Raw genomic sequence first — 18,317 nt, 5'->3', positions numbered from 1 at the left:
AAAATGCAGATGTAGCTGTTGAAGCCAAACCACAGTAGCATTCTCTAAAATGTTGTATGAAGTTACATGAACAGTTACAAAAGTAACCTTACAATGGTCCAATACTGTCAGAAAAAGAAAAGCATATTTAAGTTTCATGATTTAAGGGGTATGTACACAGGGGTGGGGGAAGAGCAGCACCTGCCTGGTGGGATTGTATGCTTGAGGGAAAGGAGGGGCAGGACCAGTGCAGCAGCCTTCCAGCAGGGAGCGGGGAGACGATGGCAGACAGCACTGGAATCTGCGGCCTGACTCCAGGGCCCGCAGCTCGCTGCCTGTGACCACGGCAGGCTTCGGTGCATAGGCACGAGATTTGTGAGGCTGCTGCAGTTCACAGAGCCCAAGCGCTACGGCACAGCACGCGAGGCAGCCGCGCCACAGCACACTGGGAGAGGTGTGGAGGGGCACTGAGCCTGTCCGCTCTCCACTCGCCCCACAATTAGCCTCAAAGCTGAAGGGGAATGGGATGGGACACAGAGATTAGCTTCAGTGCAAATTTTAAGCAAGAGCTTAGAAACAAATTGCCAGGCAGAACAAACCTCTGTTACCACACTTCACTTGAAAGATCTCCAGTTTCCCTCCAACATCCCCAGGAGCCAGGGTGACTCTGCCCACTGGAAGTACAGATAGGCGCTGATCTATGCAGGGGACTGTCCTGCATGCACACAAACCGCTGCATGCGGGTACAGTTAATATCTACCTAAGCTTTGTTTCTTCTTACTGCTTGTGGAGCTCAGAATCCCTCATCAAATATGAGGAAACAGACCATTAAAAGCAAGTTGCTTAGAGCTTTCTAAAACATACTTACTCTCTATTCAAGCAAGTATCAGAAGTAATAACTAAGCCATTAATACTTAATTAAAAAAAAAATCTATATCCTTTTCCTCAAACAGGGAATATTGCAGCTGCTCACAGCTACGGAGACTGAACCTTTTCTTTTCCAGCCAAGATGCTCCTGGCAGTGCTGGACTGAACCCAGAGCTTCTTTAGGGCAGCATCAATGAGAACCGTAAGCTACTCAGGCACTAAGGAATTTGGAAAAATATCCAAGAATTGGCAGAAGCCAGCTGCTGAGTTGAGGGTTTCTGCAGGCTCTTGTGCTGAAAATATCACATCCAGATTCTTTCATGCTCTAATGTGAGCACATTAAAGACTATGGGGGGAGGGGAATCTACTCTTTTTCTAAAGGCTGGATTTTAGCTTTTTCCCTCTCCACACAGCTAGTTCCAATGATTTTCCTTCTAGCACTGCACAAACTTGCACTCCAGTAGCTGCTGTTTGATCTGTGCCCTTGAATGAGAATTTGTGAACGCTGGGCTGGGACAGGGCTCGTCAGGGCTTTTTGTTTAAATGGCAGGTCCCACAGAGTGCCTGCTCCCACTGCTGCAGCTCCAAGCAGAGCTGGGAAAGCAAGGGTGACAGCCGCAGCTCCGGAGACTGATGTGGGAGGGCAGACCGAGAGGAGGGGCATCAGGAAGCTGGGCTGCAGCTGCTTTGCCTCTGCTCCAACTCCCAGTGCAGCTTCGTCCTCAGCCTTACTGGCACAGACTCTCCTCTGCCACAAGAGCTCCTCCAATAGTGACTGAGGCAGCCAAACCTGCAGTTACATCTTGGACAAGACAAATTCCCCAAAAGCTTTCTTCCTCAGCTCCTAGAAGAACCTGCGCAAGTCATCCTGCAAGAGACAGACAGCGCTTGTGGGAGCTCAGAAGGATTATCCAAAAGAAAGAGCTCTCCAAAGCAAAGGCACAGAGCATCAGAAAATCCAAGCATTCAACAGCCTCTGGCCACCACCAACACAGACCTGTCCTGCTACAGCAACCAGTCCCTGCCTTCCAGGCAGCCCGGCTCCATGGTGGAACAAGAAGACAACTTGGTAGCTTCCCTTGGAGCCAACACTCACAAGTGCAGCCTTAAGACTAACCGAACAGAGTCCCCACCATGCTGGTCAGGAGCAATGAGTGGTGGCCCTGAAGTGGTGATTGTACCGGTGCTTTTTGGGCTGATCTTCCTCCTGGGAATGGTGGGGAACACACTGGTGTTGGTTGTTTTGGGGCGCCTCTGGCCTGGGGGACGTCTATCACGCAGTGCCACAAACATCTTCATCTTGAACTTGAGCATTGCAGACTTCTCCTTTCTGCTCTTCTGTGTCCCCTTCCAGGCCACCATCTACTCCCTGCCAGAGTGGATCTTTGGCGCCTTCTTTTGCAAGTGGGTGCACTACTTGGCTATGGCAACAATGCTGGTCAGCATCTTTACTCTGGTGGCTATGTCCGTGGACAGGTACATCGCTGTGGTTCATGCCAAGCATTCATCCTTTATCCGTAGCAAGCGTAACGCTGCCCTTGGTGTGGGCATCATTTGGCTGCTGTCTCTCCTCATTGCTATCCCTGTGGCCCAGCACCAGGCCCTTGTGAGTGGCCATCAGCAAGCACCTAACAGCTCCTTCTGCTGGGAGCACTGGGCAGATGGTTCAACAGCCAAGCAGACATACAAGGTTACCATCTTGGTGGTGGGATACCTCCTGCCCCTGGCACTCATCACCTGTTGCTACGCCAAGGTGGGTGAAAGGGCTGTGAGTAGCATTCAAACAGATGAAAAGGACATCGCCAGACTCTTGGTGGCTCAGATTTACACAGTCAAGCTACTCAACCAACAAATAATAGAACCTTTTTATATCTTCTCCTAAGGGGGACTATTTCTCTGGGTTGGGGGAAAGAGGCAAAGGAAAGGAGAGAAGGAGGAGGGGGAAAAACAAAAAAGAACCACCCACTCAGCTTCCCAAAAGGACTGCAAATATTTCTATTCAGGCACAAATTGCTGAACTGCCACAAGTTCACCCTCAGCCTGCTACCTGAATCCCTAAAGACTTTTTTTTCCCCATCAGTTTGTCCTCTCTTGATAACAAATGCTTGTTCCTAGTAGGATAAAAAGCCAATGGTGGGAGAAACTGTGCAGAGTGTACAGAAACTGCATTAATGACAGTTCTCCCCCCCCCTTTTTTTTTTGATGTAAACTTCAGAAAACTTGCAAAAAAAAAGAAAAACTTGGCAGAGTTCTATTTGGCAAGGGATCTCTTTATTGTGGATTGCTGTCACTGAAGTTTTTGGTCTTGCCTTACTGATCTTAAGTATGTTTGAGACTGACTGTAGGAGTGTATGAATTGTACAGGCATACAGAGTATATTTTCTGTGAATTTTCCGTTTTTCCCTATTATGCATTAGCTTGGGATTTCCAGGAAGTGGACTTCCAAGACAAAGCACTAAAACATAAGCTAAAGACCTCTAAGTCTCAGGTCTTGCTTGTCACCGGAGGACAAAACCACATATCCTGCATTGGAGAGCATAACTCCCATTACCTGGAGCTGGTAGCTCCAGCTGGTTTTGTGCCTTCCCTGCCCTTGGTGAGAACACCAGCAACCAGATGGGGAGACGCATTTAATAGAGGCATTAGTTAATTAATTAGGGGTAATTAAGTAATTCAGACTTTTATCTCCAAAAGCCAAAGTATAATCATGGCCAGGTTACAGCCATGTCACAATCTGAAAGGCTTAACGTAAGTACTGTTAATGGAGAATTTTTCAGAAGCACTTCAGCATTTCTTATGATTCTCTCTGGATACATTGAGAAGTTCATATATTAAACACATACCCATTGAATTTCCTATTCAACATATTGCTCCTTTTTCTTTTTCAGGTTTTATATCATCTCCATACAAAAGTAAAGAACATTTCCAAGAAGTCAGAGAGATCGAAGAAGAAGGTAAATGTCCCCAATTTGTTTCATCTGTATATCAGCTGCAATGTAACAGACACAGCAGGTCTCTAACTAACAGCTATTCAAGCTTCATTCACATACTGAAAGCGTCATTCACATGCTAGTTTTTTGGCTCAAGTTTCAGACTGATACTGAATTTGTTATACCTTTATAGACACTATACTATAGCCAGTACAAAACACTATTACCTAATTACTATATTGATCCCTATATACATGTCTGCTGGCCTTCCTTTTGATTTATTGTGCTATAATAGACTGCAAAAATATCCAAGCTTTTTAGTACATCTCAGCAAGCAAAAAAAAAAAAGAAAAAGGAAAAAATGAAAGAAAAAGAAAAAAAATGTGAAGAATCCTGGAACTGAAGTACCTCAGTTTTGCTGCAGTTTGCATTTAAGATCTTTACTAAGGTTTGGTTCCAAGTGCATGGTGGATTTAGGACCTGGTCAGCACTTTTGATCCCTTTGCCAGCCAAACCTCAGGGTTACCCTGCTCAAGCTTTCCAAAATCAGCAGAAAAGGAAGTTTTTTTTTCCTTTAGAATAGAAATTCAGAATAAATAAGAATTTAGAATAATTTACTTTTAAGTGTATAAGCCACAGTTAATAGAAGTTTCCAGGTAGCAAAACTCACTAACTTCAGTGACACAATATCAGATTTTATCTGACGTGAAAGTGGAAAACATTATTCCAGCCAGTCATGTTTTAATTATTGTGCGTACAGCGATGAGCAAAACCCCAGATTGTCTGGCTAGCCAAAGACAGCAGGTAACAGGGTGCTATCATTAGCTGCTGATAGCATAGCTTAGTAACAGCATGCCAGCAGTGCAGCAACCTCGCATCCCAAGCGTGCATTGCTGTGATCCTGCCTACAACCAAAATGAGGATCATCACAGCAAATGTGGCCATTTGATGGAAAAAAAAAATGCAAAAATGGAAAGCATCTCAAGGCTTTGGTTTGGCTTGGCTCCTGCAAAAACAGACATAGGCCCCACAGCTGCAACAAGCTGTGGAGGCACAACCAACGGGCTGCAGTCAAGGATTATCCACTGGTGGCCGAGGACTCCCCTGTGGAGCTAGGTGACTCATAAGACATGGATCCAAGACTCTAGATTTCAGCACGCTGCAGCTATCCTGCCTAACAACCTAATCCTGCACTTCTATTGATTCCCAGGTCTTCAAAGAGACCTGGGTAATAGAGGCAGAAAGATTATACCTCTAAACAAATCCAAACCACCTGTTGTTTGCCTCAGAGAACAACCAACCTTAGTAATTTCAGATTTCATATGCACCTATGGTATTGCAGAAAAATTTACAGTGCTTATCAACATAGACATCTTCATGACCAACCTATTTAGGAAAAAGCAGGTATATTTTTAAAAGATTAACTTCACAATATAGATGCTATAGTAATATTTCAAACAGAATTTTATAAAATACTAAAATACTACTATATTTCAGGTATATCCTCTGTAACACTGCTCTACACTTGTCTGCTCTGCCAGACATGCTGCTTTTAGCTAATTTAGAGCTATTACAGAGAGTATTGCCAGTCTTATGCCAATTAATCCCAAACTGATTTAACTCTACATCATATTTAGTTTCTGCTACTAGATTACATTAACTAACATACACTCAACTTTGGTTGGCACAATACTTATGGGAGGCATGCATCACTCCTTAACTGGTCACGCACCTACACTGCCTGTAAGGATAGAAGTCAGCTGGAATTTGCAGTATTATCTTGCAATACAGAAAGGCTGCAGAAGTTACTAGTAATACACTAAAAATATAAAATATAGTAATATACTACTACTAATATACTGTGTGTGTATATACGTGTATATATACACACACAATATTTAACTGACACAGGAGTTACTTTCCCCTTCTCCTTGGAGGGCTTTTGATCATGTGTTCTGTTGCTGAGTCCCCATAGTAAACACAGAAAGCCCCACAAATATCGCTTCGCTTATCTGCTTGTTCTTGAACCTTATTGAGACTAATGTTACTAATCCAGCCCACATAATTTCAAACACCTTCCGATGTTTATTGGAATCGATGTGAATCAAATTGCCTTTTCTACACAACAGTTATCTGCTATATGTTGCCTGCTACAGGAGCACCACCAAACCTAGGTGAAACAAATTACACTGAAGGATGCTGTGTTTCATCTGGCCTACTGAATTTCTGCTGAACACTGGTACTGCAACAGATACACCGAGAGTTAAAACTTGAGCAACAAAGGTTTAATTTCTGGGCAGACAGCACAGAGTACAAGGGGAAAGCACAGTCAGAAGCTGATGTGTCTAATAGACACTGACACAGCCTGCACTAATTCCAGCAGCTGCTACAACAAGAGGCAACCAGAGACCTGTCAATGATTTTGTTCATTTAAACTATAGAAAATAAAGTGCTAAAAAGAACTATCTTTTTGCTTAGAACAATTTAAAAACTTCAAGTTTGCCAAGTTGCTTTAGGTGCCAAAACCACCTACAAACTCTTAAACAATCTGGATACATTAAATTCTCCTCCTCTCCTTACTTATATAAGAATGGAATGCTACGAGTTGTCAAGAACCGATAGTGACATCTTACCTGAAAAGCAGTAAATTGCAGAATATCATTTATGATAGTCATTTTTTTGGACTTTACCTCTGTATGATTTTCAGACATGACCTGTAGTTAGATGAAAAACAGCTCCATGGGTTTCCTGATTAGTTTTCTCCATTACCTGATCTTAAAAGGCATCTTTGCCTCAGCCTGTTCAAATAGAATCATAGAACTGGTAAGGTTGGAAGGGACCTCTGGAGATCATCTAGTCCAACCCACAAACGAGTGGCCCATGTGGGGACTGAACCCACGAAGAAGCAGTGTTTATTAGGCAGGTTGCAAGCACACTCAATTCCTTCGTGTGCCTCCCAAGCGTACTTGAAATACATCAAGTGTCAATCATTTAGAGTAGATCTCCTTAAGAACACTTCACATTAAAGTTTAATAGGAAATATATATGTATGTATGTATGTGTCAGTTCTGTTTAATTAGTTTCCTTCATCTATGACTAACTGGTTTATTAGTGACAAGTACTTCTGTTTAATTCCTAAACTTCAGGGATACAGTAAACAGCTTTTGCTTATTTTGCTCTGATATGTCTGGCAAGTGAACCTTGCTCCATGTTTGAAAGGTTAGTTTAGCATATACAGAATATTTAGCTTTAAGAAATGCATGCAATTTCAGTGGCCAAACCCAAACTGCCTTGATCAATCAAAAGAAAAACAGAACATAAAAGCAAGATCTTTTAACATTAGGAGATACAGTTACCCAATTCATATCTGCTAATTCACAATGAGCATCTTGACAAAAAAGGAGAACAAGGTACTATACTACAACTAAAGAGTTCAGGTGGGAACTATGACTGCTCAGCTTCATCCTACCTCACTGTTATAATTTCGAGAAAATAAGACACCTGAGTTCTTCTCCTGCTTCTATCCAAAGCACAAAGCTTTGTTTTGTTTTTAACATTAAGTAGTAAAATTTGCATACAGCTGTTTGCACAGATTCCACTACCTTTGGCTGGGCTAAATATGAGTAAAATCTTCAAAGGAATAAGATTTCAAGCTTAGAGTCCTTGTTGATCAAGAGTTACCAGTGAAATAGCTGCCTGCATCACCACTGCAAATGACTTGTTTTGCCACCAGCTTCTATGAGTTTGCAGATCAGAATTCTGGAAAATACAGTGCTTGGCCTGCTTTGTGCTATACAGCCTCTTCAAGATCAGAAGCCTTCAAAATTAAAACATGGTTTACAATAAAAGGTAGGGTTTAGGAAGGGCTTCTTGAGACAGCGTTCCTGATGGTGGCTGAAAACCCAGCATTGTTGCTGTCCATTACAGAACAAGTCTTTAATAGTCCTAAGGACGACATATAATCTTCTATGCTTCTGTACAACACAAACTAAAAACAGGTTTGTGCTTGCAATGCTGTTTGTAAGGTTTTCAGTTACAGCATGATTATATTCAAACTACTGCACCTTTCAATTTGTATACACTTGAAGGTTTTCAAAAATTTCACTTGCACAAAAGTTGATACATCCTGAGTTCATATTTTGCTATCAAAAGTGTTTCACCTTTAATTCATACTCCTACTTCACACATTTTATATATACTTGACATCTATAATATCAGTGCTGGACATTCTTAATTTAATATTCTTTTCTAGTTTTATGCAATATCTATGCATTAGATAAGGGAGAAGTTTAATACTTTTGTAATTTAGACTGAAAATGCACATAAAGAACCAAGCTAGATTGTGCTTGCAGCAGCATGAGAAGCATAAGTGTCAGTCTGCTCATTTAATTCCATGCCAGCTGCACAAGCCTGCCAGCCTTAAAAAGGAGATGGCATGATGCTAGACTACCCTTAGCAATTTTGGATAATTGATTGTTAAGGCAGACCAGCAAGACCACAAAATAAAAAATCCCATGCACCTCTCTATCCCACATACACCTTATTTCAGTTCAGTTATTTCTTTTCTGCATTAGGCAGAATACATTAAGTCTGTAATTTGGCTCTAAGGAAAAAAAAAGTCTAATGATTTCCTATCTGACAGTGTTGAGAAGTGTTTCATAAGAGTCAAGCCCTAGGAACTGTGAACATACATCTACAATAAATAAGATACTGTAATAATGGAAATGAATGCAAACCAAGGTCTATTCTGATCATGAAATAGTCCTGTGGTGTCTTACTGGCCTCTGGAACACACCAGGGTTCTTCACTGTTTACTTAGTTTTCTCCTGAACATCTTTAAAGAACAAACACCATGCATTGCAAACTTAAACCAAAATGCTTTTTCAAGTTTAAAAAGGGTCCAGGGAGGCAAATTTCACAGCTATTTTGCACTTCCTCAATACGACTGGCTTGAACTGTCCCAATCTCTACATTCCTACTGACCTCCTTTTGCCCAAAAGTCAGACTTGCACCCCCAACCTTGCATCTTTACCCCACATATCAGGATGCTGCAGCTATTACTTACTTAATACTCAGTTTGGGTACAGTAAATGCTTTGTTCTGTTTTGGTTTTAAATCTAGATTCTATTACAAAGCTTATTATCTGCTCTTCCAATCTCTTCTAACTCACATGGTATCAGTTAAAAAGATAAGAAATACACAGGTTCAGACAGGATGCCCAGCTAGCTCAGCAACCCATTTTCAGTGGCTGTCATTAGATACTTAGAGGAATAACCATGGACACACAGAAAAGACATACCATAGTTCTCCCAAGTATTCTCCCAGCTACCAACTATTTTCAGAGTTCGTTTGTTTTTAAGTAACTTTCATCAGATTTCTTTCAAGTGTTTGTTCATGGATTGCAAGGAGACAGCCAAAGCTTTCACAGATGAGCAGTTCTATGGGTTAAGCATTGCTTTAGTAGACTTGAACCTGCTTCCTACTAGTGTCACTTCTTGTATGGAAGGAGACAGTGGACAGTTGACCCATAGCACTCTTTCCATCTCACAGCTCTGTCGGTCTCTTCTGCCCTGCACCCCACCCCCTCTCCCCCAAGTGTCTTTTCCAGACTGAGGAGTCCCAGTCTACCCAGTCATTCTTACAGGAGCCTGTCTGCATCTTGTGTTCAGAAATAGGCAACAGGCCAAGCATTTCTAGTTCTGATGCAATCTTGTTGGCATAAGAGGATGAAAACAGCATGCAACATTTATGCCTGCAACACAGGTGAACCATGCTGATGTAGTAAAAAGGAACATTTCTTGTTTTGTTCTCTATTTCTTTCCTAATAATTCCTAAAATTTGATTTGCCTTATTTTTATTATTCCCCACCACACTCCCTCCGACCACTACTTGCAAACTGAGCCAGTGTGTTCACAGAACTATTACAAGCCAAAGATCTTTCCTCCAAGACTGCAATGGTAAATTCAAAATACATTCCTTTCTATGAAGCTAAGTAGTTTTCTCCCTCAGTTTGTGTGCTCATCGGTTTTTACCCATGCAGAAATCAGTTGTTCATTGCTCCTAGAGCTGAGTAAATACAAAAACACAGAATTGATTTGGGACGCTCTCAGAAGCACCACTTTTTCAAGATCATATGAAATTAACATGAGATAAAACCTACAGAAGTCCTCCAAGGTTGATGGGTACTCCTGAATATCTTGGGCCAAGAGAGGCAGGTGAAAATTGTGCTATATTTGCTTCCTTTTATACTGAACTACTTTATCTGACTTCACACAAGTGGAAGGTTTCCATACAGCCTTAAGTATGTATTGTGATATACAAGGCTTCAGCACTTGAACAGCAATAAATACAGCAAAGGAGCATGGGAGATCCTGGGATCCATCTAGCAGCAAATATAACCAGAAGTGAATCCTGCAAGTTGTTTTACTAACGAGAGCCTAGAGTAGCAGGAATAGAGAGCATCATTTCCAATTAGTAGATAATAGGAGTATCATAATGCTCATAAGGATTTATGAATACAAAGTAGGTGAGTATTAAGACCATCAGCAGAGGAGATTAGAGGCATAATCACAGAATCAGAGGAACACGCAGAGCAGCAGTCAGAACACCACCAGCAAGCTCCCAGGAAAGGAAGAGTCCATCTCAGCATGCAATGCAACTAGGTAAGATGAAGAGATAACACACTGCAAATCCATGTTTTTATCCCTCCTATTTTCATGACAGCCATCTCCCATTTTTGATAAGTTCAAATCACCTAGGAAGATGCTAAAAGAATGTGCAAGTAAATGCTAGGTAACCTGTGCTTCGAAAAAACAATAAGGGAGAAGCTCATCTATTAATCTGATGAGCAAAAACAAAAAAAAATGTTAATGGCTGCTAGCCTCCGATTCCTGCTCTGCCATTGATTCACTATACACCTTCCAAGCATGCCTACTTTGTCTGCACAACAAATAATGCACTGCTAGCTCCTTTTGTGGAGCAGCTTGAAAGATTTCTAAGTGTGTAAAATATTAATTGCCTCCTATTAGAATAAGAGAGGGTCAGACAATTCACTAAAAGCTGTTAAACATACCTATTATGCTCACTAAAACTTCAGAGATGAGCCAGAAGTCCAGTGTTACTGTTGGTTTAGCTGTGCCCAGTCAATCTATTAACTGTGCAAGTTGCCACAGTCCACTGAACAGACTCAAGCAGCACACAAACTATTTGGATCACTTCCCAAACCACTAGTCACAGGGTATATTAGCATTAGTTTTAGCTTCAGAAGAACTTCCATGTTAAAAGCCAGAAGGAATATTTTGTTTCCGTTTCCTCCATCTTAATTAGATATTTCTAATCTTTGGAAGAATAGACTCAAAAAATGTTTTTGAAATGGAACTTATGTCACAAGTTACATATATTATTGCTCTAGTATTACCTATGTTTCCACCAGAAAAATCCCAGATAGCTGATCCTCAGGACCAGCTTTCTGCTAATATATAGCAACTGCAAATCCACTTTTTAATACCAACTCTATGCCAAATGTGTAATTTGTTATTTCACAATAAAAAGAAAAAAAAAAAGACCATAAGTATATATCCCTTATTCAAAAGAAGCCTTCAGCATTTGTAACCCCCTAATTTAAGTAGAAGGATAGAAGGATGCTATGAAAGGTTGTCTTGGTAACAAGCCTAAGCTAATTAACACTGGTAAAGGAGAAAAAAAAAGGTAGCACTATTATTGCTGATAAGAACAGAACCTGTTTATTAATATTTCTTTAGTACCCATCATAGCACAGAAGGGAAACGAGCTCCCACAACACTACTACTTTTGTCTGTCAGTTGCATCAACTTCTGATCATATCAGTACATTATTAATAATATCACCTGATTCCAATAGGAGTCCATTTCAGGAAGCTGGGGAGAAGTTCACTCACACAGGAATATGCAGTGTCACCTTATGTCAGACAGGTCTTCTGGTCTGTGAACCATATGTGGGATGCACTCAGAGTATGCCAGGTAGAGGATGAAAACACAGATTATTGCCTATCAAAACTAATACAAGCTTACTCAAGAGACCAATTTGACAGAAATCCCCATGTGTTTATTTTTCTTATATTGTAGACAGATGCTTTCTCTTATCTGCGCATAAATCTTGATCTGATGCAATAGTATCTTTCTTGATATGTTAACAGACAGCTCCTACAGCTTCCATTTAGTTCTTAACGCACAGTTAAGACAAACTAAGGTTGTACTTCCGGCTCAATAATTATCTTATTACAAGAGATCATTGGTGTAGGCCATATGCAAGCATAATAAAAACGGTGCCCATCCCACTGAGGGATAACCACTCTTCATAATGCAGTTGATTTTTCTGTGTGGTTAAATGACATGAAGATAAAACAGTTCCCAGATAAAGCACCTTTAGCCCACGCTACTACTGTCACAGTAAGCAGAATACACTTCAAGCGTTTTAGTGCAATCCATTCAGAAATAAGACTAGACAAAATGTTCATTTCAAACAATAACTCTACCGTGCCCTCACATTCAGCAAGTTTTAATAATCATACTTAGGAAGGTCACAACAATACAAATGACCTGATCTAACTTCAGTTGTCTCGGTGAAGTAGGCCCTAGCCAAAGACTTAACAACAAACTATTTTTGAGCACAAATGTAACAGCTTCACAGAGCTGTAAGTGGCTTTTAGAGTATTTTACAATTATATAAAAAAAAAAAAACTCTGAAAATCTCAAAACAGAGTTTTAAAGTTGTAAGCAATTTTAGAAAGCTATTACTGAGGCGAAACAGAAGAACCTGTAAGACAAGCAGATTTCCTGCCACTTCACCCAGTATCTCAAAACTCTTCCCTCCCCCCGCCCCCAATTTCCTGGAACAAGCCGATTTACAAACGTTTCAGACATATTTGTAAGAATTTAAGCAGCAACTCCCACAGGTTCTCATGTATGTGACTGCAAATTTCTGTGACTGTGACAGCAGTTTTGGGATATGATCCCAGATGCTCTGCACCAAGATCTAACTGCCTGGTATTCTTTCTGCTCTGAATGACATAGCTCTGCTTTTTCCTGGAGCACGCTGTCATTTCTCCATGCTGTAGTTACTTCCAGAACATGACATTGATAGTTAGCCTGCACCACAAATACCTCCTGTTAGTCAGTGTACATTCACAAACACAGTGTACGTTCATTGACATGGGAAGACAAGAAAAGCCCTTACTGAAGTAAAGACTCCATGTAAGTGAAGTTTTATGAGATACTGGAAGAGCCACTGGCAAGGGACATGGTGAAAATGTTGGGAGGAAAAAAATATTTTAAGTTTTACTGCTGTCTTCTGGGACACCAGAGAAACCATCTAAGACATAGCCCCTTAGGAAGGCAGGCTTCACGTTAGGTCTCCTACTCAAAGGAGAACTTCCCTATTTTCCCCCATATTACATTTCAAACAAGACCACTGAGCCCAAAGCCAGCTAGAGTACCAGAGAGCAGCAAACCCTGATGAACTGCCTTCTTAGTTTAAGAACTAAGAAACTAACTTAGAAAAAAAAGTTTTCCCTTCCCCTTAAGGAGGTTCCAAGTTAAGTAGCTTTGGTTTGTTAATAGATATATGCAAACCTGACTCTTTGCAATTTCTAGATATTTTAACATAACAGGTATAGTGTTACAGCAGGTATAGTGTTAGAGTGCTAGAGAGTGATTTAAAATGCTAGAGATAAAATCCTGTGGTGTTTCTCTAGCAGACAAAACAACTGCTAGGTGCAGCCATAATAACCAGTGATTAAATGAGCTTTTGTTCACTAGAAGATTATCCCTCTTCTAAGAGAGTAATTATGTGCCACTAGCTTGAAATCAGGGAAGCAAATTATTGATACAACTGTTGAGCTAGACTAGTAAAGCTGTAAACTTAAGTTGAAATGAAATCAAATTTTGACTTCACTGTTTTTCTGCTGCTTGTACAGCAATTCATGTTCTCCTTAGAAGGACAGCTGTATACTCACAAATTATGTTATATTCATTCAAATGACAAAATATAAAATACTAAACACTTATCACTCCTTCACCTTAAGCTGAAAAGATGTGCATGAAAAACACACACCTTGCTGCAAGTCAGGGGAGGGGAGAGAGAAGTCTCCCTGCCTTTCCTGTGCATCAGCTATAGCATCCCAAGAAGGAGGGATTAAACAGGTGAGAAAATGCTCACCTTCCTTCTCAGTGCCACTTACTATAACTGTTTTTGGAAAGCTCCTGAAGCCAGGTAGAGAGAGCCAAGCAGAAATGTGCGACAGAGCATCCCAGGGCCCCAGCCCTACAGCCCCTCAGGCTGGGCCTGCCAGCACAGCCCAGTAACCTTGGAGCCCTACTGGATAAGAAATGAGAGAAAACATCCCCACACTACTTAAATTTGAAAGGTGTGGGCTTCAGGAGAAGCTGAAGCGACTTACAGTTTGATTCCACTCGCTGTAACTTATGGTCAACAAAAGCCATTCTTCATCCTCTCCAAAGGCTTCTAGGAGAAGAAAAATAAAATCATGCTTTTGTTGCTAGACAGTCCCATAACTGTATCAGGTTGAGGATTTTTAACTCAAGAAAAAAAAACCTTTTCAAGAAAAGACAAGCTATTCCTTGACACACACACCCTTCTGATCCCCAGAACATGAACTTTACAGCAGTACTCACAGCAAAAGGCTTCATCTACAGCATTCCCTGCTGGCATTTCCCTTTTGAGGGACAACAGGCAGCCCAGCTATACCAGCAAGAGCAGCAAAAATCATACAAGAAACCCACTAAATATCACACCAAAAGGCACAAAACAGCTCATACCACCTGACTTCCCTCCAGACTGCATTTCTCCACACAACCCAGCAGCAAGCAGTTTTTGCTGTTCTTTGAGAGCTTAATGAGGTGGCTCCTCTGCCCTTGTTAGCCTTCCCTGGCAGCAGCTGTGTGGAGACATCACACCTGGACTGGCCAGCTAGTTCCTAAGACTGCCTCCAGACCCCTCACATTAATCTTACTGGTGACTTTAAATACCGTTGTTCTGGGAAAACTTCCCCTCAGCTCCCGATTCACATAGTGCTCTGGGGCTCCCAAGGATGGGGATGTGGCAGGGGCAAGGGTAGCATGCCACAGCAGCCAGCCTTGCTGCTGGGGCAGCCCACCATGAGCGCATGGTCCCGCAAAGCACCTGCCTGCTCAGAGGCTAGGCTGACCTCTCTGTGGTAACTGCCTGGCTAGGAATACATTCTGTGGAAATTTCTGAAGGAAGGGTATATACTGTTTAAAAAAGAAGCCCTCTGTGCTTTGTTTGCTTGGTCTCTTCCACAATGGGAACCTCCTGGAGAAATCATTCTCCTCACACACACACAGAGGCCAGCCTTTGTTACTCCTCTTTCCATGAAGCCAAAGACTGGTTTCCTTGCAGTTATTTGCAATAACCCTAATGTTCCTCAGCCTTCTCATGTTAGTTCCACTCTTTTATGTGATATAGTTAGGATTGTTGCTATATCCTTGATATAGGCAACTTCATTGCCCATAGAATTAGTTATTTGAGTCAAAGCCAGGAAAGCCTGGCTTTGCAGCGAATAAGGTAGTTTTTCAATGTCCTTTTTCATATGGTCATAATTTGTCCACCTGTCAGTGGCCAGTGTTGCCTGGGTCGTGTTGCCCTCATTTCCAGAAGAGGAAGCCAAATTCCTTCTTACCACAGACTCACTTGAGCACTGCAGCCATTTAATGCATAATCTTGTCTTTTACAGACAGCCCAGACCGTGCTTCTAGTGGTCACTGTGTTCTTGCTCTCCTGGCTGCCACACCACATCATCACCATGTGGGCAGTGTTTGGGCAGTTTCCCCTGAACAACACCTCCTTCACCTTTCGCATCATCTCTCATTGCTTGGCCTATGGGAACTCCTGCATCAACCCCATCATTTATGCCTTCCTCTCGGAAAACTTCCGCAAGGCCTGCCGGCAAGTCTTCGCCTGCAAATTCTTCTTGCCACCAGTTCCTGCCGAAAAGCTAGTGAGAATACGCATGGAGAACTTCACCACTACACACTCAACAACTAACATGTAAAGCAGGCTCAAAAGTGTAAATACGTTCCAGGAAGCATGAGGAGGAAAGAGGGTATCTGCCAAAGTTTTTCAGGTGCGCTTCATGGAGTGGTGTCTGCAAAAATGTGGACACTGTCAGACTACTGGAGTTGTAGGAGGTTTTTCTCCAGCTACCTGTTATGACACATCACATAGCTTGTCCAAGGACACCTTGCTATGCACTGGGCTACGTACATCAGAAATATCTGAATGTCCTGCAGTGCACACGAGGACCAGCTTTTACACAGTTGTAGTTATGCGCATGCAGGCTGAGCTACAGGCTCACACAGTAGGTAGAGTTTCAACAGACAAGAGGATAGCTCATTATGTTTAAACATTCATTAGGATGTGGACTGTAAGCACTGAGACACTTAAGAGAGAACACATAAAGCAGTTTGGGAAAAGTCTATTTACCAAGTCTCTGAATATGTCTTTGTTTCTTAGAAGTGCTGTTTTACCATACGTGATCTACGTTTACTTTTAGCTCAATACCTTTGATGAAGTTGCTAACCTTTTTAGGGCTTTCCTAGAGTGTTTATCCATTGGGTAGTAAAAGCTTTCACATGACATACCTGTCAGCAATGTGGATGTCTGCATTTGTTGGTTCTGTACCAGCTTATATACTTCAAGGTTTGAAAGTCTTTGTGCTCCTGAGTGTTATTGCTACTGTTAATCACTGTCTCTAGTAACCACTTGTTTGTGAACATCCATAGGAAAGTGAGATTTCTCAATACGCTTAAAAGAACTGTGATTTTTCTGTTTGAAAGCAATGTTTACAAAAGCTTTTATTGGTTAACGTAATGTTCTCTGAGTGTATCTAACCAAAGCTTTTTATTGGCCACTTTAGTATATAAATGCCAAAAGGTACAATTTTTTTTTGGGGGGGGGAGGGAGGGAAAAAGTTTGATCAAGTTTAGAGCATTTGTACTGAATCTAAAGTTACTCTTTGTGAATATATAAGTGCATATTACTTCAAATTTAAGAAGTATATGGCTGAAAGAACTTTATTTTTTTCACTGTGTTGTATAATTTGTGCATGTTGTATTAAAACTTGGTGTGCTGCACTTCCAACTAAGCCGTCACAGCCCTAACCATAATGTGGTTCCAGATTCATACACAATCATCCATGTGTTGAAGTTTTTAGGAGTTACAGAAGTTAACCTACAAAGTGTATGTTGAAAAAGCATATTGAAAACATCCAAATAGAACTTCATAGAAACATCTTCTTTTGTTATGGTCATCAGAACCCATACGATTCATTTCTGTAACACATACTTAACACTGCACTCATTTCTTCCTTTAACACCTATATTTTACACCTCAGTGTCACATGTGCCCACACTGCCTTTTATAAATTTAGTGAATTTATCAGAAATCAACCTTCCTCATATTGTCCTGCCCCATATGTCAATTCAGATAAAAGACTACTCTCTCCTATCAGCAATGCCCCGTAGATAGTAACTGATACAAATTAAGTGGATGAATTACAAAGGAACATTACAATTTGATCAGGAATCTTGAATCAGAAGTCAATGTTTATGTGATACAAGGCAACTAATTTAACTTCCGTCAAGCAGTTTTCCCTCTCTCAGGCAGGAACCAAGCATACCTCTAGAGAGTTTGTGTGAATTCAACTTGCTTGCATTATTTAGCCGGAAACTGTGGTTAACACAGCAAGGTATTACAGTTCATAACTTCTACAATAATCGTGAGAGATCAGAGTTTGGCCCTAACAACAGACTGATTTAGACCCATCTGTCTAAATACCTGTATGAGAAGACAAACATTTAAGCTGTAAGATCCCCAGCAACAAAACATTTTGGTTTAAAGCAGAAGAGAACAATGTCATGATATTCAGAAGAAACCTTATGAACTTGCTCTGTTACAGTAGAACCTGTGAGTTTACATACTTCTTTTTTTTTTGGGGGGGGGGGTATTCTGTCACAGGAGACATCTCAAATATTTTTTAAAAAATCAACTCATAGAATGAAGATGTCTTTAAAGCATATTTTAGACAGCATCATACTGGCCACTGTATTTCTCTCTCTTTGTGGAATGATGCATTAAAACAGTGGCACCTAGTACACAGGAGAAATTAAATGCTCTACCTAAGCTATAGACTACATTATGGTCTATAATAGAAAAAAACTGCAGTCAAGACATTGGCTCCATTCCCTGTTCTACCACTGGACCAAACAGCTACTTTAGATCACCTACATATCTCATTTTCTCCAGCTGAGAAGACAGGATAATCACGGTGATCCTCTTCCAAGACACTGTACATGTGGTAGATCGCTAAAACATTACAGCATCAATAGCTACTGTAGTGAAAACACAATTAGAAGATTTAAATTTTTAACACAGGAACAAGCAGAAAATACTTGCAGGCTTTGTTGTTGTTGTTTTTATAAAACATAAAGCAGCACAGACACCCTTTCTCAAGTGAAAAGTAACCAT

At 41.1% G+C, this 18,317-nt stretch overlaps 1 protein-coding gene across 1 annotated transcript; it reads left to right on the top strand.

Annotated features, from left to right (window-relative positions):
- The first annotated feature begins 1,891 nt into the window (after positions 1–1,891).
- On the top strand, positions 1,892–15,843 carry LOC134146347 (galanin receptor type 1-like). Its single transcript, XM_062586716.1, has 3 exons — positions 1,892–2,599; positions 3,735–3,800; positions 15,526–15,843. The coding sequence occupies exons 1-3, from the start codon at positions 1,892–1,894 to the stop codon at positions 15,841–15,843; spliced, it is 1,092 nt and encodes a 363-aa protein (XP_062442700.1).
- The last annotated feature ends 2,474 nt before the right edge of the window (positions 15,844–18,317 follow it).

This window comes from Rhea pennata, chromosome 13 (genome assembly GCF_028389875.1).
Source record: "Rhea pennata isolate bPtePen1 chromosome 13, bPtePen1.pri, whole genome shotgun sequence".
Lineage (NCBI taxonomy): Eukaryota > Metazoa > Chordata > Aves > Rheiformes > Rheidae > Rhea > Rhea pennata.
Note: the sequence above shows the minus strand (reverse complement) of the source record. Positions and strands in the feature narration are given on the sequence as shown.